We start from the raw sequence: 27,802 nt of genomic DNA on the forward strand, positions 1-27,802 counted from the left end.
GAATTCGAACTGGAGATCTCCCACTTACAAAGCCACGCTCTTGACCATTAGACCAACACCCGTGACGTGAGGATAAAGGAAGTGATTTAAAATAGTCTATTTTATACCTTAATTTAAAACACAGGGCTGAAGCAAGATGCTTCCTTTTTTTAATTGGCTCAAAAGAAATTCATAAGGAACTCTGTAATACAGACTGCCGGCGTGGAGTACCTATCCAACTGTTGACTAATGTTGACGACATGGTTTATTATAGGACGTAAACTTCTTGCCCTGAAGAATTACTTCCTCTCTGTTTACCAAAGTTAGCAACATCGATGAGTCTAATTATAAATCATGATAAGATGAGTAAGAAGAAGTACTATTCCCTCTGGAAGGGAATTTACAAATCGGTTTTATATGTCTTCCAGAGATTATAATATTTTAGTTACCTTATCTCACAAGTTGAAACCACAAATAACATCGCTTAGGAGATAATAAAATAATTATGTTACCTGTTACTTTAGACTGATTAAGTATATGAAAACTGGCCGATCTCCAGGAAGTCTGCAGTTTTTCGCTCATTTCCATCAGTCTTAAACTTCCATCTCAAAAAGGGTTCCATTCTGAAAATAGGTGAAAAGAATCTCTTGGTGTTCAAAAAGAAAATTATCTGACAAATCAATCAATCTACCAATTACAGAACAGTCGCGAAGATAGACAGCTGCGCTACGAAGTTAGATAGGTAGGTACTGATTGGGGCAAGTAGTTATTCTTAAGATAGATTTATTTATTTATTTTGTAATTTACAATCTGTATAAATATATACAATAAGTAAATAGGAGGTGAATGAGATGAACTGGTGCGGGAAGAGCAGGAGGAGAGAAGCTACCCAGCGGTAGCACTCTATATGAGATAGGGGAATGTGTGGAGGAGAATATGATTAAGAGAGAGGAGAGATTTAGTTCTTCAGACTGTAAGGAAGTCGCGGGGCCACTGGCGATTCAGTCGGCGAGTATTGTTAGGGATGTCAGAGGAAGCGACAGTACAAGAGGATTAGAGCTAGTCGAGAGAGTAGTATGGAACTTTTAGTATTTAGTCTTGGCGAGTTGGTCTATGAAGGGAATGTTGAGGTCGTGGTGAAGAGCGAGGTAGTCACGTACAAAAGGTGCGTCAACTATCTGTCGGAGGAGTTTTGATAGAAATGTTTCCACCGTCCGTACGTTTGTTGGTTTGGCTGAACCCCACAGCTCTAGTCCGTAAGTCCACATGGGTTTGAGAATAGTACTGTATATTAATCGTTTGAGTTCAATGGGCAATTTAGAGCGTCGTCCAAGTAGTCTGTAAAGCAGTTTCGCACGTTTCATCATTGCTTGTCTTTCAAGTCTAGCGTATAGGTTCCAAGTGAGTCTTTTGTCTATGTAGAGCCTAAGGTAGCGCACCAGATCTGTACAAGGAAGAGGATTGCTGTTGAAGAGGACAGGTGGATAGGAGCCCCGCCGAAGAGTAAACGTGGCGTGCTGGCATTTCTGTGGGTTCATTTTAATCTGCCACTTCTTTGCCCAGGATTCTATTTTATGTAAGTGTGTCTGAAGCTTGTATGAAGCTGATGAAGGATGTGTACTTGTGGCTAGTATGGCTATGTCGTCTGCATATGCACAGAGTAGTGTAGAGGGTTGTACAGGTATGTCTGATGTGTATACTGTGTAGAGATCGGGGCCAATTAAGATAAATTTAAATTCCAGAATATTTTTGAGTATTTGATTAAAAAATTGTTCTGCTACTTTTATGTATATTTTACAGAGCCTCTTGGATTAAAACAAATTAAAAGATAGAATTTTTGTAGTTACTAAATAAGAACGAACACTAACTAATTCCTACATAATCTAGAAGTTACACGTACCGTGTGAACAAGTTATTGTAGTGTGTGTGTACTTTATGTGACAATATGTGGAGGGTTGGGAACCTTCCCCACTGGTTCTCTCTTTTAGCAATCTTATTGTATATAGACTGGGTGGGAGGTTACAGCCACAGCATAGATATATATATCTATATATAAATAAAAACTCGGAGGTTTTATCACATTATCACCTAAATCCTCGAAGGCAGAACAACTTTGTACAACATCTTCTTGGTCAATAATTACATCTCGACATGTACAAGGTAAGTGAGAGAGCAAGTGTTTTTTTAAATAATTTAATATGTAGAAGGATGCTGCATTGTCATCTCAAGCACAGATTGTCCTATTTGTTAATGGGTATTGCAATATTTAAATATTACTTAAAACACATTGCTTAAGCTTTTTGCAAAATCAGAATTACCACCACTGTAAAAGTTTTGGACAACTTAATTAGTTTTCCAAATGTAGGTTACACAAATTTTTATTTGTTTTTCTTTCTTCAACCAGATTTCCTTAAAAATATTTTTGTAGGACAAAAAATCAATCAATCAAGTAGAAGTAAAATTGGGTGTACAGTTAAAATTGATGCAAAGAAATCATCAAATTAGAAAACAGTTTAACAAAAACTGTTCACTAATTTTCAATTCTTTAAGCGTGAAACTTGACGGCCTTATTTCCCTTGAATCTCTTAAAATCAACTCTCTCATAAAGTTCCAATACAATACACTGATTATAAAGTAAAAAAATAGACAACATTTGAAAATTAATGTTCTAGATAAGTATACATAATTATTGATTCTTGTCAAAATTGTACAATAAACAATAATAAATTGGTCATCTCTTTGAAGCAAACAAAAATCGTTAGAGACATTGCCAAATCTTATTCCAACAATAGTCTCTTAAATGAAAGACAATATATTTAAGATTAGAGCCATAATAAATTGTTTATACGTAGCGATTTTATTGTAATAAAATCTGAATTGCTGAAAACTTAATTTTTTTATATTCAACTTAATTCCAAAATTCTTTTTTTATATAAAGTAAATTGTGCTGTAAAATGTACGATTAAATGGGTCTGAAAAACGGTTTTGAAATAGCATTTCCAAAATAAGGCCCATCAAATACCCTCTAGACTGCATAGCTCGGTGAAACAATTTTTTTGTGAGAATTTTTGATTAGAACTTAATTTATTATTATTCCGAAAAATAGTAAAGAAAATTAACTCGAGTAAGAAGCTGTAGTACAGAAATAAATAAAAAAACACTCTTGTGATGGATAAGCAAAAATAAAAAATACCAATCTGAGCACTCTGGAGTTCTTTCTGTTTTTTTGAAACATTTTGTTTGCATTTACGTATTCAGAACCATACAATCTCTTTATGTATTCTCACCACTTGGTAAAAAACTACTGTTTGAAAATCTGATCGAATCTAATCTCTTTTTTTAAACAATAGAAGAATGTTTCCAGTTCTGTTTTCTGAAGAATCTTCTAGATAAGAATTTCTTTAAGGTTTATTTGACTTATTAGAAAACAAATTTGAAGTCTCTCTTACTGAGCGAAACTAAAAATACAATAATTAAAAGATATTCAATTTTTTGCTTTTAATTTTGTTTAATAAATCCAAAAAATAGGATTAGCTAAACGATCTGGTTGGTTCGATTTTTGTGCGGACACTTTATTTTTCACAAATCTTTACTTAACCCTCCATCGGGCACAATAGGTTTGTTAACACCATAGGGCGCAACTAATCTGTGAGATTAATGACCCAATAGCTGTTAATTTCATCAAAAATGTTTTGGAAACGGATGGAAAATTTCAGTTTAAGTTTTTCTTTAAAAAAAAAACTCGTAAAGTGGAACAGAACATTAATGTGAATAGAGAAATCAGTCATCCCTAATTTTTGAGGTGCACATTTATAAATGAATGTGTGAGATGGTTTATTAGCATTATCCAAGAAATTTGTTTACGCATTGATGCCCGCCTATGTTCAGAAGAGCGCAAGAATGACCTTGAACCATCTCCGAACGTTTCTGTTCGACGTTGTCACCAACTATACCAGGGAAACGCCATAAAATATGATGGCTCCCTCGACTAATAGTAGAACTAGGTTTTTTATCAGACAATTTGGTTACTTTATCTGTGTACATACGAACTCAAAATCATCCGCATCTTGATCTTCTAAAAATTAAAAAAGAGCTTGTTTAGTGTCCGAATCCCCTTCTCTTTCTTCTATTCAGTATTATTCAACAAAAGACACTCGTTGCAAAAATAGTCAATAAGTAGAAAACTGCCTCTTAAATGATAATATGTACTTTGTAACAGTTTTTGGTTAGAAAACTTGAAAAATTTCAATACCCAAAGAATAAGACCATCGGGCGCAACTAATCTGACAGATTACGCGGACGCTAAGTAAGACCACATAACTCCGAGTAAAACACCGACAGGCCGTTCGGTTAGAAGAAGGTAAAAGAGCAAGCTACTGAGGGCATGGCTCATTCTAAGAAATACCTGAGTTGCTATCATTAAGAAAATCCCCTCTTCATCTCACAGATTAAATGCGCCCGATGGAGGGTTAATTTGTGAAACATTACGGTCATCAACACCCGGAGTGAATACTGGCCTTCGGTGATTCAAAATTACAGTTAATATTGTCCTTCTCCAGCAAGGAAACCGTAGAAGTCTCCTAAGAATGAGAAGATTCTAATATCAGGATCTAAAAATAGAGAAACTAAACTCTTAATTTTACCAACCGTAAAAAAGAGCAAGATTATCAAGTCAAAAAGCTAGAAATAACTTAATTTGTAAAAATGAGTAATCAATTTTACTTAGTTCCATGGCGCCACCTAACTTTTTATCGTCTAAACAAACAACTGCGCATTGCACAGTCTACTGTTCCCCCAAATTATGTGTCTATCAAACATATCGTCTTGCTTTGTGGCTCCCTGAGTCTGTTAGATAAGAATGTATACGCTCTTAAGAAAGTAATATGCCAAGAAACGGGAGAAGGACGAAATTATGCCCAAGCTCTTAAACCTTCGAAGAAAGAAACAAAATCAGATGAGAAATTCAGGCAATTTCAATTTAAAATATTCAAAAAAAATTGAGTGAAGAGTGTGATAAATGTAAAGGTTCCATCAAGACGCTTGTCATCTTCACAGTAATGTGGACTAAGTTGTAACAAAATGATGGTAATTTTCACTGTCAGGGGTTGTGATGTGTCGTGAACTATGTTCGAACGAAGTTCTTTTCATTTTTTTGAGAAAAGTAGAATATTAGTGGATGTATAAATAAGTCCCGAGTCCCAAGAACAATGTTAATATATTTATTACCATGATTTAATATTTCTGAAATACCATTATCGTGCGACCATTTCATTTAACATCATTACCAGAGAACGGTAGTTAACGTTAACTTCATAAGTACATGAACATATATTTCTTGACTATAAATGGCAGCAACTATTCTATTGATGAGCGGGTAAGTAGAATTAATTTTTATTAAAAGGACAAAGTAATGATCAAATGGTAATTTATTCATGAATAGATTCAGTATTACGTTGTGTAAAAGAAAACATAGACAAGCGTAAACAGATTGAACAATTATTGTGACCTACCCAAGGACGTGTCAAACGTACACGTATAGGTCACATCTTTTAACAAACTTAGCGGCGGCATATTTATTTCTAATCACTAACTAAGAACTAATAGTTACATAGGCGCTCATACTATTACTATATTTAGTAATTTTTATCGCTTAGAACGAAAAGAGATTTTAGCAGAATGGGAGGTCACAATAATTGTTCCAATATTCAAGAAGTGGAGGATAATCGAGTGAGTGAAAAAAGAATTATTGTTTTTTTTTCTCGAGTGTGATAGATTAAATATTCACTATGAGATTTTGCTGAAAGTCAGCAGTAGTTTGTTTTCAGAAACAACAGGAGCACTCAACCCTAACTTTAATGAACCGTCAACTCCTTGAAAAAAATTATAGAAATGTGAAAGATAATACGTGTTTGCTTTGTTGACATGGTTAAGGTATTTGATCAAATGAGAAGAGAAGAATTTCAATATTTTAGAATCTCTTCACAATACAAAAATTTGAGATTGGATTAAGGACGAAGTTACAAGCCAAAACACTTAAAATTTTTCTTTTTAACTGCAAACATTAGATCATGACAGTAGCCCTTTATTGTTTATCGATGTCCTAACTATGAGAAAGGTTGAACAAGTTTTTACCTTAAGGAACAACACTTTGTCGCCAGTTACCGGACATTGTTCTAATATAAAAAATTGTGAAGGTAATCTCAACTTAAAAAAAAGAATAGGAAAAGTTAAGCCGTGCTGTTAAAGGAAACAATTCAAAAACAATGCAGATTGGATATAATCATGGAGAAATTTAAAGATATGAATAAAGAATGAGACTTGTGACAGTTTATAAATTTAATTACCTGAAAATCAATAATAACCAGGGCCCTAGAGTAAGCAACGAGATCAATCAAATATTAGTAGCCAAAGATTAGGTACAATGAATGAAGGCTTTATAAGTATAATTTTTATTTGTTTCAGGGTATTACCCTAAACAAATTGAGTATTGGTACAAATTAAACAAATTAAAGTTCAATATAATTACATATCATAAAATTGAACTGAAGACTAAAAATATATTGTTTCTTATGTAAAAGATAACTAATAACAAAATAAACAAAATAAAAGACAACTCATAAAACAAAAATGTATAAATAAAAATAACGAACTGCTCTAATTTTCAATATTAATAATAAATTCTCTATTTTTTAATGCGGATACCACATAGTGGTACAAGTTATTAAATTTAGTAAGACTGTCAATAATTAATAAATTATGTTAATTTTTCTCTAGTTATCGTGCTCAACTTTAATAAATTCTGCTAAATATTCGTTCCTGGCAGATCTAAATGATGGGCATACCAACAGAAAATGATATAAAGTGTCTGGGCCACCTAAATTGCAGCAGATACAGACATTGTCCACATTAAATCTGAAAAGGCTGTGAAAGCTTTATAAATACATAACATTTCTATTTTGATAGTTATTTTGAGACTTTGATTATATTATATTGTTTAGATTCTTATTGAGTTTTTTTAAAGATTCTTTTATTTTATTTAATTTTTATATTTTATTTGAAGGTAAAGAAAGAAGTTGTCAAAGCCACCAAGATATTACAATTTAACTCTTTCTAGTCTCACATATGAAAGCGAAACGGAGACTCTTCTTACATCTAAACACAACAGTCAAGTCTTCCCTCAAAATGAAGGAGAATTAAGTAGAGATATTGTTCAGAGAGTGCAGATAAGATGGAACTATGAGATAAAAGGGAAATTTCTACGTTGTTTGGTTACTTGGTTAGAATGGTGAAAGAAAGAGCTATGAGATGAAGACGATTTGATAGGGGATTGGAATTGAAGCTACACAGAAATGTGTATTGTGGATAATGAAGATAGGAGAACAGCAGTTAACAAAGGGATATCAGATCCGCGAGGCAGGATTGGCGGAGATAAGGAGAAGAAATTACTCATTCTTACTTCATTCTTGTTGAGGTTTCTTCTGACTCTTTTATTTTATTTCTTTTTTATAGGAGAGGTGAAGTTCTGAATTAAAGAATCGCTTCTTCTTGATCCAAAAACTTTCATTAATAATATAATTATTAATCAAATGTAATTAATAATTTAATTAAACAATTAAGTCATAATTAATAATCTATTAGCTAAAAGTTATTTACCACAAATCATCAAAATGATTATTTATTTGTTCTTTGTTCATCAGATTGTAAACGATCTGTTATTATCTTTCTATTAAGAAAGGTTTGGGGCTACCGGTACTAACTATGCTACAATGTTTTTGATGTGGGTGAATAAAATATGTTCTCTATTCAGGTATTTCCTGTACATATTTTGAACATAAATATTAGTCATTCAGCACAATAACAATTGCGATTTAATGAAAAATGCATTCAATATTTTAAAGTAGTTAACCAATAAAAATAAGCTGAAATGTATTCACAACTTATTGGATAGGAAAATTGAGGAAATTTAATCATTTTATTGTTCAAAACGTTGGAGTTGATTGTGTGCCAAAGTTTGATTGGCTTTCATCTAAAACTTTCGTAAGTGAATCTTCTTAAAAAAATATCTAATTAATAAAAAAAGCCCTAAACAAATCGAGATACTTTCCTATTTTTTGTTGCTTTGTGACATTCTTGAATTATCCAATTATTGTACTGATGATTAATGAAGTCCCAATACAAATTGGGCACCAATTAACATGGACCTACCGATTAAAATAACTATCTAATTTGTTTCAAATCAAGCCGTGGGCCAAATTATGAGCCAAATCCCTCTAAATATTTAAGGATTCGACAAGCAACAACACCCGTCGGGTTAAAAAAAGAGATTGTTGATTGGTCTAAAGTGCTTATAACAAGACGTGTAACCTCTCCTAAAGTTCAAAATATTTTCTCTCTATAACTTAGTTGCATTTTTGTTATTTGCCTGTGACTATAGTACTAAGGTTTGCAATCTCTACGGGCAATGAAGCTACCCTAAAAGTCAGTGTTTATTTATACACTTTTTGCAGCCTTCTGTAAAGAGGAAAATTTAGAAGTTTCTATCTGTCTGAGGGCTTGTCGTAAATATTTCACAATTAAGTGTTGCGTATAGCCTTGGAAGCACTATGGTTTTACGTAATCTCAAATACATAACGAGCTGAAAGTATCCAAAATGAAAGACTTCAAAGAGACTGATGAGATCAGACATTCCTAAATAACCTACGAATCTTTGAAAGCTGGTTAACACTGCATTGCCAATGCTCGAACTTAGTCAGTTATTGCCAATGTGGAGTCATATTGACTCCATAATTTATTTTTATCTTTTTTTATATTGATTTCAATTTTAATAATAACATTTGCATCAAAGGATGAGAAAGAATAGGAATAAGAACGAGTAAACCAATTTTGGCGCTGTCCACAAATCGGCTTTAACATTTCACGCAGAAGGAATTAACTTCAACTTAGGATCGCAGTAATTTCAGTATTTTCTGAAACCCTGATTGACTGCCTTCTGATCAGGACTTATTCATTTTTTTTTTAATTACATTCACTATTTTTTCAATTACTGTGCGCTGTTGACACGGATCGGAAATTACCCAATTCGCTGCAAGTTTTTGCTGCAATTCGGACATGAAAATCAATTCTAGAAAGAGGCTTTTTTTTGTGCCTTGTTACTTTCTATGAAAATTAAGTAAATTTATCACATAAGCATTTAGGCAATAATCTGGAGTCAAGTTAATAACAGAAAATCTACTTATATATATTACCAATCTGGAGTCAAAATATGAATGAAGTAAACTACTCTGCAAAAAGAAACGTAAGAATTCCATGGTCTTCAGCTCGTGTCTATCAAATGGTGAGAGAGTGGGGATAGCATATCTAAGAGCATTTCGGGATAGCTACGAGATGTGGAGAAACAGAGACCATTCCTATTTTTTTTTGGAGTCAAATTGACTTCGGATTGGCAATGCAGAGTTAATATTATTAACGCCACTGGATGTACTAAAGTCTTCGAACTCTAAAGTATATTTTGTATGTTTTGACTGTTTATTATTGTATTTTTGTAAGGCGGATATAAGCCAGAATATAGATATTTTTCTTCTTCTTAAATAATTTAACTATGGAGGCGGAATACACCCAATATTAGTTATATTATTCTCGATTCGACTATGATAAAATCTTAAGTTTAATACATGGTTATATTCTCGATAATATATATTATTTCAACTTTCAATAGGTGCTTGTTTTATTTTATTTCGACCGATTTCCAATTCGCATCTACCTTTAGAGATTGGTCTGTCAGATTTGTGTAGATTAGAGAAATTCGACTTTTCCTTATACATGATAAGGATTCCGACAAGTTTTCACCTCAATTATCTGAATGGCGATCGAATTAATTGATATCGATTAAGTAAAATTGTGCACTTTTCTGTTACTTACAACAAATATGTCCTCTTAATGTACACGTACTCGGTCTTATATATGCTCTGAATTATTGCGCTACTGCTACTGAGATCATCAATAACTTGCTGGCAAAACAAAGATTCCTGAAAATGCTTTTATTTAATTTTATTATACAGGGTGTTCAGCATAAGACTACGGTAACTTCAGGAGGCGATTCTGGGCATCATTTGCAACAAAAAATTCCATATAAACTATGGCTCGATTCGGCTCCGTTTTATAGATATTTTTAATTTTATATTTTTTCAAGGTGTTACTACTTTTTAGCAAACAGTTGTCTATATTTCTCGAAACTATTATAGCTGCAACAATTTCAATAAGCTCATTAGAAAGAAGGTTAAATTTCCTTTTAAATAAACTAATTTGTATTCCAAAATAATAATATTAAGTATTTTACTTTGTGGCCCAAACATAAGAAATAGCAAGTTTCTAATTTTTTCCAAAAACGTTTGACTTCATTTTTTTCAAAAACATTTTATATGAAAAAACCGTGCACTATTCAGGAAAAACATCTACATACGATCACCTTTCGAACGGTATACAATAATTAGGGTTATGTTAAAAATTGATGCAGAAATCTGTGATAATTGCAAAAAAGTAGGCCTCAAAACAGCGTCGGCATTAAGAAAGGAATTCACCTACCATAAGAATATAACTGATCAGAATCATCAAATCCAGTACGATTTTTTGCAAACGTGTAATTTAATAATTAATTAATTTAAGAACTATTTTCAAAAATATAAAATTTACATTATAAATAATAAAATAAAAAGAAGAAAAATGAGTATGATGTTAAATGAGTGTTAGGTACCAATTTCAAAAGAAAGGATTTTCGTTTAACGAGTTTAAATCTGTGTGTTATTCTTTAGTTAATTAAAGAAATATGCCAAATAATGTGAATAAATCACAGATTTTCTTGAACTACTCAATAAACTTTTGGAATTAACAGATTGTGAAGAGCTAATGAATAAACCGAGAACTTACTTATCGCTCTAATCTCCAAGTTAAAAACTGACATGTTTTATCCTAATACGGCTTATAAAAACAAATAAATACAACAAGCAGAAAAGATAATTTAAAGTCTACATTTTCATTAGATATTTAGTTGTCATTTTGCTATCATTATGCCAACGTATTCGAATATTGATTATCGCTATATGTTATACATCTACGGTTTCGTAGATTGGAATAACTGTGGAGAAGCTAGGCGGGAATATTCTAGATGTTTTCCTGATAGGGTCTTCCGAACGCTTATTAAATTACACGTTTGCAAAAAATCGTACTGGATTTGATGATTCTGATCAGTTATATTCTTATGGTAGGTGAATTCCTTTCATAATGCCGACGCTGTTTTGAGGCCTACTTTTTTGCAATTAATAACAGATTTCTGCGTCAATTTTTAACATAACCCCAATTATTGTATACCGTTCGAAAGGTGATCGTATGTAGATGTTTTTCCTGAATAGTGCACGGTTTTTTCATATAAAATGTTTTTGAGAAAAATGAAGTCAAAGTTTTTGGAAAAAATTAGAAACTTGTTATTTCTTATGTTTGGGCCACAAAGTAAAATACTTAGTATTATTATTTTGAAATATAAATTAGCTTATTTAAAAGGAAATTTAACCTTCTTTCTAATGAGCTTATTGAAATTGTTGCAGCTATAATAGTTTCGAGAAATATAGACAACTGTTTGCTAAAAAGTAGTAACACCTTGAAAAAACATAAAATTAAAAATATCTACAAAACGGAGCCGAATCGAGCCATAGTTTATATGGAATTTTTTGTTGAAAATGATGCCCAGAATCGCCTCCCGAAGTTACCGTAGTCTTATGCTGAACACCCTGTATATTAGATCAAAAATGGGGGAACCAAATTTAAAATCATCAGTTTTTTAGTTGTCATCTCGGTCTTGAAGTATAAAACTTAAGAGATGTTTTTTATGTAAAAAGAGATTACGGTTCTTTCTGAATCATCTCAAGCTGGAAAAAATAAAAACAGGATCTGAATTATTTTTGTTTAATTTATTAAATCAGTAAACAGTACTATTATAGCTATACTTAAAATTCAACAAGTTTAACCAATTTCTGTTTTTGCATATTTATTATGGTGCACAGAATTACTTTTATGTTTTGTGCTGAAAAAGTCAACAATTTTATGCATACTGACTTCCTGTTTGGTTTGCATTAAACGCATAAATCTAAATTTAAGATGAGAATTCCATTCTTCTTTATAACTGACCTTGCAAATTAAGATGCAAAACAAATAACATCAAAAGAATCTGATGAATTTGCTACTAATTTTTCATGATTTATATTTATACCAGTAATATACAAATATATATTTCAGGAATTTTGTTGCTTGGCAACGCTTCTAGAGAGGCGATTTCGTGACTTCGTAGAATTTAGTTGCGGGGAAAAAGGTTTTTATATCTTTTAAAACAGATAGTAGTACCATTTCGAAGAAGTTTTAATGTACCTAGAGGATAGTTAACATTAAAATAGAAACCGTTAGATTATGTAAAGCCCATGTTAAAGGTGAGTCATTCTTTTAGTATAAATAGAAGAGCCGCTTCACTACAACCGACCGTCTGTAATCCGTTCCCTGATCAGAAGTTCAGATACTACAAGAGAAACAATCAGACTTGAGGTGGACCTTGAGGGAATCTTCTTCCTGGCAATGCCTGACCATCCGGCAAACATTCGTGACTGTTCCTCTCCCATTTTTGTATTTTGTCTTTTCAAATGTTTTAGTTTTCACTTCAAGTAATTCCTCTTTCTGAAGTTTCGCTCAATTTTTGCCTGCCTGTTGGCAAAACAATATTTATAGCCAATCACTGACAATTGGCTTCGTTTAAATTATAGTTTTAGCGAAAAAAATCTGATAACATTCTAAAACACATATAAATCAAGCAAATTCGTTTATTTATCTGTCGGTTAAGTATTTTTATTATACAGAGAGAGGAATGTCTTAGTTCGGAGGTCACTGCTTTTGAGTAGAATTGACTTTAAAAGAATTGCAATGGGCATGTAACGTCAAATGAATTCCCCAAAATTAAGACTGGATCCATCATAGGAAGATCTCTCTATCGATGTGATAAATAGTAAGATTCATTATCCACTGATACATGATCTAGGATCATGAATGGTCCATCAGAATCCAATGAAATAAAGATCCTGAGGGTAGATGGAAACGAGAGAGTTGATTAATTGGCAAACCTGAATATAATTTATGTTAGGTCAGTCATTTTGGTTTGAATATTGATTTTAACTTGATTTTGAAGGCTGTGTCATGCTTTCTTTAAAAACGAATTTCATTTTAATGAACATTGGCTAATCTGCAAGCCCAGAAGGCCAAAAATAAAAAAATAAAAAAAAAAAATTAATGAACATGAATAATTACAAAATTTTGAAATTCAATAACTTTTCAGTAAGTTTCAAGGAAGTTTTTACAAAATTTGTGTGAGCATTAAAACGTAAGTTTTTAAGTAAACTCGACCGTTTAAAAGAACCATAGTACATCTGTAAGACCGCGTGGACTTTAAGTGCATTCAGAAACACTGACTAATTTACGTTTCTGTCTTTTTATCAGGTTATCACCAATCAGTGGTCGAATCCAATGAATCAATTACTGTATCGTCGGGTAAATCACGGGACCAGCGCCGTTTCAAATGACGGTTGGGTTTGGCCAGAACAGTCAAAGATGAAAGCTGGTCAATTAGAGGGTCAGGATGTGCGGAAAGGCTAGAGTGAAATGATTTTTGATCGGGCGAAGATCAGGTCTTGAATAAAAGTTACTTTTAGATCGGAGTGAATGGTTCTGTTAGATGCGTAGTACGGAGCATTAATTTATACGGCGTAGAATTAGTGACTGTAGTGTCTGGAGTCGATAGATGTCAAATATCTCCTTTTTTTTGAAAAATTAATTTCCACCAAAAGTTTATTTTAAAGTAAAGCCATCGCAAAAAACTAAAATTCTTTACCAATGTTTACCTTTTAGAAGACTTCTTACCAATCGATGATAATGTGCAATCTTGAATAACCCAACTCTGTTTCTTCAAGAATGAAAAGGTGGTTTAACCGAAGAAGGCGAAGTATAGGGTTTCTGATGCGTTGTAATGAGTTCGATAATGTCCTGATATTTTAGTTTATTTGATACTATAAGTTTTGTTAATTGATTGTAAGGAGGATTGGGTTAAGAAATGAATCCGTTATTTTTTGCCGTAAACTTGATGGCTTCTTCAAGGCGTTAATTTGTGGAAGTTTTTCGTAAGTTATAGCTACTATTGTAGGCAATTCTCAAACAACTTCATTACCAATTTATTCCGCCTTAAGCAGGTGAAGATCAGATTTAAGCAGTTGAAGATCAGATTTAAGCAGTTGAAGATCAGATTTAAGCAGTTGAAGATCAGATTTAAGCAGTTGAAGATCAGATTTAAGCAGTTGAAGATCAGATTTAAGCAGTTGAAGATCAGATTTAAGCAATTGAAGATCAGATTTAAGCAGTTGAAGATCAGATTTAAGCAATTGAAGATCGCTGTGATTTAATGCTTTAATTATCAAAAATAAGAGCTCCCTAATTCTGCCATTTTATTATTTAATCTTTCTTCTAAGTGAGCTTGTAGCTTGTAAATAAGTAGGACATAAGGCGGATACCCAACTGTGTTCAGCTAGCTGAATGATCTCTGTTTTCGTTGCCAGAAATGCTAATCAAGTCCTGGCACTTATTAAATATCACCATTATCTATGTATACTTAATTTTTCCAGCATTTCAACCATTGTTATGATAATCAGATCAACCAAGAAAAGTCCAACAACGTACTTAATGTAGTAAAGCTTTTTTTAGAGTCATATTAATACTTTATTTGATTCTTCAGAGAATTTATTGCCAATTTCGGTATTTTTTTATTTAGTTTTGCCTAGCTTTCGTCTAGGAACTACGTCATCTTCTTAGCAATGACTAATTATCATTGCACGTTAATTTTGATTGCATAGTTGAATAGTCACACTTATATGCTTCTTATTTTGTTCTTGGTAGCTGGTTAATAATTGTCATCATTTGAGGTTATCACTGAAATTGGCAGTAATCTTCCTTACCTCCATGGTTCTATCTGTAATCTTTGCTACTAGTTGCCTGCTTAGCTCCAAGCTTATTAAACGTCTCTACATTTTTTTTTTTTTAAATTTAAGGGGCGTCAATATTTGAAATGATTGGCATCTGGAGCTTCTCTCAGTGCACTGCCGGCCTCCAGGATATTCCATACCATTTTCTTCCTTCGACCAGTCAGCAAAATGGTGTCGGTAGCCTTGATAACAATTTAAGACCACTGAGTTTACATCCTACAGAGTTCATGGGATGTTTTCTACTTCTTACATAACACCTAACTTCTCTATTAAGGTTGAACGTTGGTGAAGTGGCTATGAAATGTGGATTTATAAATGGGAGATTTCTAGTTCGAATTCCGCGTGTACTTTCTTTTAATTTATTTATTTATTTATTTTTTTTTTTTAGGATTTTTCCCCAACCATTGAGGTTTTCTCAGACCAATTTCCCTACTAAAGACAAACACTTCACACAAATACTAACAATATAGTGAACTGCAGGAATTATATTTACCCTATTCAATCTATACTACTTCTCCAGTGCAATCTATCCATCGCGTCTTGCTCGCACAGCCCTCGCCCAGCCATTAGCTCTTCGATGCCATTTTGACACCCTATTCCTAGGCCTCCCTCTTTTCCGCTTACCTGGCGGGCTCCATTGCATGACAGTCTTCAGCATTCTACTTTCTGGCATCCTCAACACTTGGCCGAACCATATCAGTTTCTTCTTTTCCATTTCTTCGGTCACTGTACTGTGCTTCTCCACTATTTTTCTTATATCCACATTCCTCCTCTGCGGGATATTCTCGCGGAACGCCTCCAAAAAAATCCATTTCAGTCGCCTCTATCTTTTTCTGCATTTTCTTGCTGACTGTCCATGTTTCTGCATGCGTAGAGCAAGACGCTTTGAACCAATGCTTCATAAATATACCTCTTGATGCTGATCTGGTCATTGCTGCTCCATAAGACAGAATTCAGCATTCCAATCGCCTTCCTTGCGCTTGCCTCTCTCTTTTCCATATCCATTTCGGTTGTTCCGTCCACTTGAAGGTAGGAGCCCAGGTATTTAAAGCTGCTGACTTTATTTAATTTTCGGCCATCAATTTCACATTCATTGTGTGGGGATGCAGTCATGTATTCCGTTTTTTCTGAATTTATTTCTAATCCCCACTTCCAGCATTTTTCTGCCAGCTTTCTGACCATATAATTGATGTCCTCAATTTATAATTTACTTTATATTTATTTATTTTTCATTTATTAGAAAAAAAATTGAGCGCACAGCATAGAATTTGCTTCTGCTTCCAAATTTTTGAACACTTAAACCGTTTAAGAATTAAATATCGTACAAATTAAATAAGTTTAAATGTTATTCTCTTAACATTGTAAGTACAATTACCTAATTGCGATCTAAGTTATAAAGAAATAAAAGCCATGCCCGATGTACACAATACACAATAGACTAGGCTAAAGAAGTAACGCCGCACCATTCTTTACTTGAAGTTTTCAGATAATTGCCAACTATTTAGTATTGTTACTGCATTTTTTCTTGCAAATGATTTCCGTAAGTATTTTCTTTCTACATAATCTCTTATTTTCTCAATTCTTTTGTCTTCTATAGAGTGATTGTGTAAAGAACAGTGTTACCTATTAACTGATCGGTAAAAACTTCTAAAAAACTGTTGAAACTTCGTAAAAGAATTTTTTTAAAAAAAGAATAAGGTTCATTATTTGTGTGTCTTAACACTCTTGTATTTATCCATTACGCAATTATTGTGGCAAGAGTTTACTATTTACTTTTTTAACAAAACCATTTTTACATCTTTATTTACATCTAAACTTTATGTTTTATTCTTCCAATAACTTTGTTTCTTGCATTAACTAACTGCATCAAAATTCAAGAATTATTAAAACTGTCCGGTAGGACAGTTGTATAAGGGTTGATCGTCAAAAACTGCACGAAAAAGCGTCACGTTGAAAAACACCCAACTTTGACAATTTTTTTCTCTTTTTCTATAAAAGATAAAATTCCCAAATTTTCTTTAAAATATAGGGCAAACCTTCCTTTATAGCTGCAATTTTTTGGCAACAACCCAGATCTAATAGGTTTCGAGAAAAAAGTTGCCAAAAATGAGCAAAAACGACTTTTTCAAAAAATGTTCTTGTTCTTCTTGTTACCTTTTTTGTAAGCAACGTAGCGCGCCTAAACGCATGAACCGATTTTCATGAATGAGGTGTCATTCGATTCGGAATTTTATGTAGATGTACCTTTTGGGGGTCTCGATTCTATACATCGAATGGGAGAGGAGTTAGCCCCCTTTATGTAAGGCCCCCTCCAAAATTATTATTACTAATTACTCTGTAAATCTTGGCCCAATTTTGATAAAATTTGGTAGGATGATACGGTTAGGGCTCCCCTACGTAACATTAAAGCGGCGATCAGCTCTTACACTTGTTAAGGGGAAGTATAGCAATCGTTTCAAATTATTGTATTAAATCATAAAATTATCAAGATTGTGTTTATTTAAATCTGCGATGAAACACTTAAATGGGCCCTTCGCCGGACTTGAGCATTGAGAGGCTTCTATAAAGAGCAAAATTCTAGGCAGCAAACCATCGCATCTTGAGTTGTGTGCACTGAGCTAAACAGTTTAGATGTGTAGATTATTGACATAGCTGTTATTCGCTTACGCGTTTAGACTCGATTCGCTGATCTTGAAAGTAAAAGAAAACTAAAATTTAAACTGTAACAAAGCTTTTTTAAAGTATGTAGATAAACATTAGTCCTGTCTAACCATTAGGTAGAAGGTAATCATTACCAGCTAACACATTTCTCCCTCGCTCGAACATTCTTTTAACCCAGATCATCTTCGTCTATTGTTTTATTATAGCCTCACGATTCTTGCAGCTCAATAAATCACAATATTATTTATTTCAAGGTTTTTCAGTATCATGCACCGTTATTTCTTACGCTTAGTAACGCAACGTTGGGAATCTCTACTAACATCTCATAACTGGAAAAACAACTTTGATAAAATGATCTTTGAGTTTTTCAAATTTTTAATAGAAAAAGGCTTCTAAAATTGTCTTCAAACTTTAAATGCTAATTGCATATCAGTACATCTGATATGCAATGTAACTTTTATATAAAACTTTTTTTCGGCAACCATGTAAGGAAGTTCTCATTACTCAATTAAAATCAGCTGTGTAATGCCCAACTTCCCACACTAGTGGGGGGAAATTCCCATTAGTGTCACTTTCCGCACAAGTGAGTGGAAAAACTTTATTGTGCTTCCTTGATATAAGAAGTTTTGTTATTAACATAAATATTTTCTGTAAAACTCTAATAAGCTTATTTAACGTAACTAAATAATTAAAAAACGAATATTAAAAATAAAATAAAAATTGAAAGGAATATAGAAATAAAAATAATACTTTAATAAATAATTAGATATTTTTAATTATAACAGTTAAAAAGGTTATAGTGTTACCTTATAGAAATTTAAAATGGATTCTAGTGATTCCTGTTTAGAAAACACTCCTCCATCAATAAAAGAAACAGCAGATAAGTAATGTAAATAATTGTAATATAACAATAAATGTTTATAATAAATAAATTACTTTTTGTAGACTGTAAAAATGAAATTTTTAATTTTTTTAGTTAATAAATGGTTGCAGAAAAAATATAATATTTAACTCGAGTGATAAGTATTTTCCTCACACTCGGCAATTTGCACTTGCACTCGCCTCGCTTCGCTCGCTCGTGCGTGCAAACCCTGCCTCGCGTGAGGAAAAGTACTACTTTCCACACTTGTTAAATAAATAACTATTTCTCAAGAAACTTCTGCCTAAAGAAGTTCTGGTAGTGAGGTGGCGATTAGTTTTGCTTAATTATAATATTCTGCTCCGTTATCACATAATATTAATAGGGAATTAAAGTAAAATTTCCAAAATTTGAAGGAAACAATTTTATTGGATGTTCCATTTTATTGAAAATAACTTCTGCGTTTGGGTTTGGTAGAACTCTACGGTTCATGTCCGTATGTCCAGATCGGTTTGAGTACGCTGTTGCATATTAGTCATTTATGTTCCAACGATAGCTTCGATTAGATGACTATTAGTCTCAACAGTAATTTGTTCTATAGGTTATATTCAAGTCTTTTTAGTCTATTTTACGGGTCCTATGTTAGTCGTTTGTCGATGTACATTTTCTAGTTTAAAGATGGCTTCAAAGTTAGATCTATTTCAAAAGATTTTTTTATTATTTATTTTTTTACAATCTACGCATTTATTTCGTTATAAACAAGGATAATAATATATAATATCAACTTACTCAGAGTGGAGAAGTTACCCAGCGGTAATACTCCAATAATATTTTACTTCCTTTTGACTTTCGTCATCGGAGAGGAGATCACGAGGCCACTGTCTTTTAAGACGTCTAGAAGTGTCCTGGAAGAAAGGTGTTGTATCATTAGATTGTGATGAGATTGTAAGTTAAGATGGAGTTTTCTGTAAAGGCTTTTAGCAACTTGTGTGACGAAAGGAATGTTTAATTAAGTAGTAGTAAAGAAATCGCCTATTTTTTCAGGCGGGCTTTACGTCCAACTACCAATTAGGTGTCGTGAACGGAGGCAACTAGCAAACATACTTTATTATAAAATTTCTTTTATTAATCCATTAAATAAAATCCAAAGGCCCAAGACCGGGAATCGAACCCAGTACCACAATACATATTAGCTTTGCAGGTCTCGCCTCTTAACCGCTTGGCTACTATGGCGCCTTGTTTAAGTCTGTGTGAATGGTTTGATTGGCGACGTAGAGCATTAAGTATAGAGCGACGAATTTTAGACTGCAAAGACTGGATCCTTTGGAGGTTTGAGCGTTTGGTTGAACCCAACAGTTCGATGCTTTCAAAAGATGAAAATTCTCTCTCTACTTATGTACGATACGTATATGTACTCAAAACAAATATGGTATACTAGCTTCAATTAGAGAGAAAGTCTGATTTATGTATTCAATTTTCTTTAACTTTTAAGTTTAAAAACAAAATATTGACTATTTTATTTCTTATGTATTTCTTAATACATTCTTTCTTAATTTATTTATTTTTCTTATGAGTTTAATAGTGTAATGAAATTCCCACATGATTGCTGCCTTATTACTTACATTTCCCACAATAAAAGATTTAGGATATTGTGTTTTTACAATAATTAAATATACTTTTTTGTTGTTTCACAGGCTGAAAGTAAAATATCTATGTAAATAAAATTAATTGCACATGGAAGTGAAATATCTTAAGGTTCGTAGTTGGAGGTAACCAATTGAAGTACTTCAGTATTTCTAAAATTGGCACGCAGTGACATGCAGTTTTTAGGGTGGAGTCGCAAGCTCGTGACTTCCTATTGTTAACTTAAACATAATGAGATATCAATAGTAAATGGAAAGATATAAAAGAAAGTAAAACTTGTAAATGATTACCCACAAAAAATTATCACATTATTTCATGCTGGCACGTTTTAATACTTGAACATAAACAATGAATAGGTTGTAGCAGTATTTTGTTTTTTCATTTTTTTTTTATCTATTTGCTTTTTGCTAATACGTTTTGGAGATGTGCTCATTGTTGCTCAATGAAATAGAGAAGGAACAGGTCAAGACCTCAAGCTAGGAGAGATTGAGTTGGTTTTTAAGTTTTGTAAATGAGATAACCTATAGTTCAGGCCAGAAGCACCACTAGGCACTTACGTCATACCGCCTCGCTGTTAAGAGGATGACTTGCGACACGTTATAAAACTTCCCTATTGATTCAAAAATAACGGCCCCCAAACTTATTGTTACTTTTTCACATTTACCAAACCTTTGCACATTATTCAAACCACAAATGAACAATCGATCAATCAAGCTTAAGACTGATAGTTTATACCACATACATACATACATCGGCAATCTCTCTCTCTTAAAAAACTTTTGATGTTTCCTCACAATTTCATTTTGGTTACTCATCTGCCACAAAGGTTTCTTTTAGATTCTACTAACCATATTTGGTTCAGAGAAAGCGCATTAATTTAAAATTTTTAAAAAGGAACATTCCAGAACTACAGACATGATATTTCTGAGTTGACAATTAATTAGTATTTTCAGTTTTATTCCCTTTTCGAATTACAATTTACGCTGCTTAACAGAATCGGTCAATTCTTGTCATGCTACTCTCAATCTGTTGGGAGCTTTGAATACTGTTTCGGTTGCTTGGTTCCCTGGTCATTCCAGGATTCCGAGTAACGAACTTGCTGATGAGACAGCAAAGGAAGGAGCTGCGATGAAAACAATGACTCCTCAGCCCATTATCCCCTGTATCCTATCGACGTTTGTAGAACAGAGGTGGAACAGTGGATTTTGAAGGAACATCGGAAAAGGTGGAGATCCCGAGCTGACTGCTGTCAGGCTAAAGAAATTCTTGGCCTGTCAAAAAACGGCTATAGTTGGTTTTAGCGGGTCCTGGATCCGCCAGTTGGTTCAGGTGTTGAGTGGACATGCGAATTTAGCGTACCATCTTTTCAATTGCGGCCTTACCCAGTCGCCAATTTTCGCTGGCCGTGGTGAGTCCAATGAGACTGTGCGGCACTTTGTGTGCCCCGTTTATTCTAAAACTAGATTTCTCGTCTTCGGAAGGTCAAATGTCTCCCTACCGGAGATTGTAGCATCTGGTTATCTTAACGAACTTTCTAGGTTTATTCAGTGAACTGGGCGATTGAGTCGCCATGCTCCCTAGTGTCCTGTTACTACTTTATTAGTTTATTGTGTTGGCATCTGGTAAACTTTAGCCGGATTTGTTGTTTTTAAAGCCCCGGTATCTCTCATGAGATGAGTGGTGGGCGGGGAACAATTGGCATTTTGGATGGCCTGCGATCCTTCCCCTTTTTGGTGGAACCGCCCTTCTAATACATTCTATCTATTCTATCTACTTAACAGAATTGGATTTTATTATGATTTTAATTCGCTTATTTAGTAAGTGAATCAAACTAACATTATAAAGAAAATTTTTGTTTAGATTGTGTAAAATGATTTTTTATCATTTTACTTTGAACGAAGGCCAGAAAACCCGAGCCAGAAAACTGAGAAACATGGCCATTAAACGAACTTTGAGCGTTGGTTTAACCCTCAACTGGTTTCGTCGGGTCAAATTTGACCCGCGCGATCTTCTTTTGTGTGGCATTTTGTAGGAATTAACTATAAACATCTCCCCTTCTCTGAATTCTCCTCTTTCATCCTCACCAACAATCGACCTTACAAATCAGTCGTTCTTGAGCAGTGCAAGTAAATAAAATATAGGTTTTGGGTCGAATTTGACCCAATACCATTTACGTTACTTTTTACCATTTACTCTTTTTCTTAAGAGTTCATTATTTTTATGTTTTGTGTTTAATTTCTGTTCTATTTTTTAATATTATTCTATAATATTAAATATTATGTAGTAAACATCACATAATATTTAATATTATTGCTGATAACTGGTTCTCTTCAGTTAACCTGGTCGATATGTTAGGAAAATTAAATTTGTCTTACTCGGGGACATTACGAAAAAAATAAAAAAGAAAACCCCTCTTATATAATTCCAAATAAAAAAACTACCGTCGGAACTTCATTGTTTGTCTTTACTGGCAACAAAACGGTGGTTTTTTGTACCAAAACAAAACAAGTATGTTATACTCGCATCATGATAATTCAGTACTTGCAGAATTATGGGAGAAACAATTAAGAAAATAACGTTTTTCAGTAAATATTATTTTTTGTTTTTCTGTTTTTGTTACTTAAAAATGTTAAAAAAAAACGTGCAACTTTTACATTTTTTAACTTTTTTTTTTGTTTTTCTTAATCTTATGAAACAAATTTAACAAAATATTCATCATTTTCGTTTGCTAAATGAATTTTGTAAGAAAAACTAAATTAACTTTAATTATATCAATGACCTTTTAAAAGTAATGTTCATTTAAAGTTTCGGGTTAAAGCTGACCCGACGATTCCAGTTGAAGTTGAGATTTTGAGAGTTAATCCACTAGAAGCGACAATCTCAGAAAGAAAAAAAAAACCATTGTCACTTCTCATATTTATTTATATATTTATTGGCTTCAAATCAAATTATAAAATGTACATATTTACAGGAATAAAGAGGTTTCAGGCGATAGTGCCTATATACACTCAACAGAGCTTAAAATAACACAAAGTAAGAAAAATTAATATTAAATACTAAGGAAAAAAGAAGAAAAAAAAAACCTTAACTACAACTAAACAGTACTAAAACAAAATATGTTTTAGTCTCTTATGTTTGTATTTTTTGTAAGCAAGAGATGTTAGATCGTAATTAACTATATTGGATACATACAAGTGTGTGCTGGCTTCACACAAGCTGACAAATTTTTCTGAAAGAAGGTACACTTGCGTAGAGACACAGGCCCCATCAAGTGTGGCATGCATGTAGTCGATTGGTGTCCAGCGAGGGTAGGACCCAATCAATCTCAAACATTTATTCTGCACGCGTTGTAATTTTTTATAGTTTGTGGGGCAAGTATTAGACCAGACTGGGGCCGCATATAGCAATACAGACCGAATATACAGGTAGTAAATTAACTTTTTATTTACAAAATTCAAGTGGAGAATAAAACCCAATGAAGCGAAAACTGAAATAATTTTGTTTACACGTAGGAGGCCCCAAGTCATAAATTTTGTAAAAGTTAATGGTGTTGATCTCCCTTGGAAAAGAGAGGTCAGGTACCTTGGTGTTGTGTTGGACTCAAAGCTGACGTTTACAAAACACATCAATTCAATTTGCAACAAATCGCTCGGTATTTTGTGTAGCTTATTTCCTCACTTCTCATAATTTTACGAGAAACCCAAAGGAAATTAAGTGACATAACTCTGATTTTAAAGCATCCAGCAACATTCTTTTACTGCATCAATTTAAATCTCTGCTCATTACACTTTTATTGAATAAACAGTTATCAACAAGAACAACTAACAGAGGGTTTAAAGGCTGCCACAAATTACGTACAATTGTAGTATTTGGTTATATTGCACATCACTTACAGATAGGGTTGCCAACTGCCCTTTTTTGGAAAGGACTGTCCTTTTTTAACACCTGGTTGTCCTTGTCCTTTCTTAAATTAGGAAAGGACGCTTTTTGTCCTTTTTTCAGATATTGTTCACACAAATCTAATTTATTTTATTGTATTTTTGATTTAAGTTCTGACTTCCGAGACTTCTACATTTGGCGTGTTGTTCTTCTGTTCTAACTGAACTGAATAAGTCAACAGGTTATTGGTGTAACGACGAACTTTTCGTGAATAAGTATGTAAGATATAAATGTACCCAGGGGAGAGGGGACTTTTACCGGGGCCCGGAGCCGGAGTCTCTGCATGTAGACCTAAAAAAAAAAAAAAAGGAAAACGAATGATATATATTCCCGGGCCCCAAAATCCTGTCGATGGCCCTGAATGTACCTAATTTTTTTTTGAACTTTTTAGAGTTGGCAACCCTACTTACACAAATCGGAAGTGTGTTTTCAGTTTCAAAAACCCAAGAGATGAGCAAGGGTAGCGCAGCAAAAGTTGATTACTGGTTTTCAAAATATTCTGAACAAACTTATATTCGGCAGTCGGACGTCCAAGCTGTATATTATACTTTTTTTTTTGCAAGAATAACCATTATTATAATTATACTTTAATTAAAAAAAGTATGGTATTATTATTTTAATTAATTCTGAAAACTGTTCGTACAGTGGGCAATAGCAGTTTGTGCTTTGGCAGCCATATTGTGTTCAGCGCTAGCCAGACCTCAGGTTGGTGGAGTACAGCCGAGTGGACCACAGACAACGCCAATTCCTATACTGAAATTTGAAAACGAAGGAGTCAACTATGACGGCTCATATAAGTGGGCGTAAGTATTTATACTTACTATTCGGGTCAAGGTTTATTACTAACCATTAAGTAGTTTTGTTTTTACCAGAGTGTGAGTATTTTCACATGACCTTTGTCTGCAAATAAATACTTCTGACTTTCTTCTTTCTTCTTTCAGTTTGTGTGCAAACCTTCTGTTGTTTGCACATGTTTCGAAACTTATCTGGCAACAGTTTTATTTATATTTTTTATAATTCATTATCATAAATAAATATATATACATTACTTTGAAGGGAATTTTACACTTATCTCACTATTGTCTGATTAGGTTAAAAAATTTTGCATCCAAACATTTAATCACAAAACTTCTGGACACGAATTGCAAATTATAGATTAATGTAAAAGAAATGTTTGTCCAACGCATCTTTTATTTATTTATACTGCCTAAGTTGTGTGGCGTTGAGTGAGTATTGTCAGTCAGGGATTGAGTCTATAACCGTTCTCTGAAGACGGATTGGAAAGCACCGATAATGTTTTAATTTTAATTTTGTCTCTCCATACTTGGCATTTAAAATTCTGTATATAACATGAAAATCGGTTCACGTGTCGATAATTTGAAATGATTGCCATACTTCCCCTTAATAGGTGTAAGAACAGAACGTCGCTTTAATGTTACATAGGGGAGCCCTAACCCTTTCATCCTGCCAAATTTTATCAAAAACGGGCTAAGATTTACAGAGTTATTAGTAATTATAATTTTGGAGGGGGCCTCACATACATGGGGCTAACTCCTCTCCCATTCGATGTACAGCGTTGAGACCCCCCTAAAGGCACATGTACATAAAATTCAGAATCGAATGACACCTCATTCATTAAAATCGGTTCACGCGTTTAGGCGCTACGTTGTTTACAAAAAAGGTAACAAGAAGAAGAAGAAGAAGAAGAAGACCAATTTTTGAAAATGCCGGTTTGGCTCATTTTCAGCAACTTTTTTTTCTCAAAATCCATCATATCTGGGTTGTTACAAAAAATTACAGTTATAAAGAAGGATTTTTCCTAAAGATGGATTTTTAAAATGTTATTGGTGACGCAAAGAACAAAAATAATAATAATTGAAGATTTTAAAACATGTAATGGTTGTGGGTGAATCAGAGATAAATTTGTTTTATCACCAAATAAAAGCAATCATCACATCATTTTAATGTACTCCGTATACAGGACTAATTGACCTATGATTACGGTAAGAATATCTTGCCAGGGATGGGCGGGTGTTGGTCTAGTGGTCATGAGCGTGGCTTTGTAAGTGGAAGATCCCCAGTTCGAATCCCACGTATGACTACATTTTATTTAAAAAAGTGTTATGATGTATTAAGTAATAAGAATGACTGCATACGCGGGATTCGAACTGGGGATCTCCCACTTACAAAGCCACGCTCTTGACCACTAGACCAACACCCTGACAAGATATTCTTACCGTAATCAAAGGTCAAGAAGTCTTGCGTACAGGGTACATTAAAATGATGTGATGATTGCTTTTATTTGATGATCAAACAAATGAATACTGATTCACCAACAACCATTACATTACACTACATGTTTTAAAATCTTCAATTATTATTATTTTTTCACATTGCGTCACCAATAACATTTTTTGCAGTCAGAGGACCACCCAAAACGTGTATCTCTGGTGGAAAATTAATATTGAAAACCGTTCACGAATAGATAAAATTGTAACTTTGATCTTAAATATCTCGACTAATATTAGGGATATCAAAACGGGATTAACGTCATTTTTCACAGGTTTTTATGTAGTTTTCATATTCATAGTCAAAACCAGTGGTCCTTATGAAACCCCATACAGGTTTTTAGCCGTAACTCCGCCAAAAATGAAGATACATCATCGGGGGTGGAAAATTTGAAAACTAGACCGAGAAAAACATATAGTTTACTTCGTGGGTTTTTTCGAAATTCCGCTTTCCTAAAAAGTTATTAGCGATTGGTGCGTTTTAAATGGATCACCCTGTATAATTTATGTGAAATGTAATAAAACTCAGAAATGTGGGCAATAAATTGAATGTAGAACTCAGTGTAATTCCTATCACGCAGCAGGTTGTTTTGTTTTTATTGTTGATTGTTGTGATTCAAGAGAGAATCAAATCTGATAAATTGTTTTATCAATTTTCAAATATTTTTATTAATTAATGTTTCTTTTCTCTAGATATGAAACTGGTAATGAGATAGTTGCAGAGGAAACTGGCTTTGTGAAGAACTTTGGCCAAGGAGAGCCAAATGAGATCCAAACAGCCCAAGGATCATTCTCTTATACAGCACCAGATGGAACAAGGATTACTGTCACATATACAGCAGATGAAAATGGTTTTGTACCGCAAGGCGATCATCTACCAACACCTCCGCCAATACCACCAGCAATACAGAAAGCCTTGGACTTTATCAAGAGTTTACCACCGAGTAACCAAGATCAAGGTGGTGCCGGAAGTGTAGTACAGCCAGTCTACGTCCGTAATAAATATTAATGCATTGCGCTTAATTTTGAGCAAACTCAATCCTGAAAAAAGTTTCAAAGATAAAAATAAAATAAGGGAACTATGATGTGTTGATAACAGTTAATTCGCAAAGAGGATTGAAAATGCTATTTGTTTAAAATATCTGTTTGGTCCCAGCCAAGTTGATTGTATTATAAAATCCAAACAGTACCAAACAGTATTTTTTTTTTGTAATTAATTTTCATCGTTATCCTCTCAAAATGTCTTGGCATTGATTCAGCAAATCAAGACTAAAACCATTATATTTTATACAATTTCATTATTACTTTTTTTATCATCAGTTTATTTTGTACTCAAATTCATAGGAATAAATATTTTTTTTATTATTATTTAA

General features: G+C 33.2%; 1 protein-coding gene across 1 annotated transcript; it reads left to right on the forward strand.

Moving 5' to 3' along the window:
- The first annotated feature begins 1,980 nt into the window (after nt 1-1,980).
- Nucleotides 1,981-27,802, forward strand: LOC141452402 (endocuticle structural glycoprotein ABD-4-like). The gene is made up of 3 exons (XM_074124513.1): nt 1,981-2,139; nt 24,787-24,944; nt 27,123-27,802. The coding sequence occupies exons 1-3, from the start codon at nt 2,131-2,133 to the stop codon at nt 27,436-27,438; spliced, it is 483 nt and encodes a 160-aa protein (XP_073980614.1). The 5' UTR covers nt 1,981-2,130; the 3' UTR covers nt 27,439-27,802.

The sequence above is a fragment of the Rhodnius prolixus genome, unplaced genomic scaffold (assembly GCF_049639745.1).
Source record: "Rhodnius prolixus isolate KJV_2025 unplaced genomic scaffold, Rpr scaffold_3, whole genome shotgun sequence".
NCBI lineage: Eukaryota > Metazoa > Arthropoda > Insecta > Hemiptera > Reduviidae > Rhodnius > Rhodnius prolixus.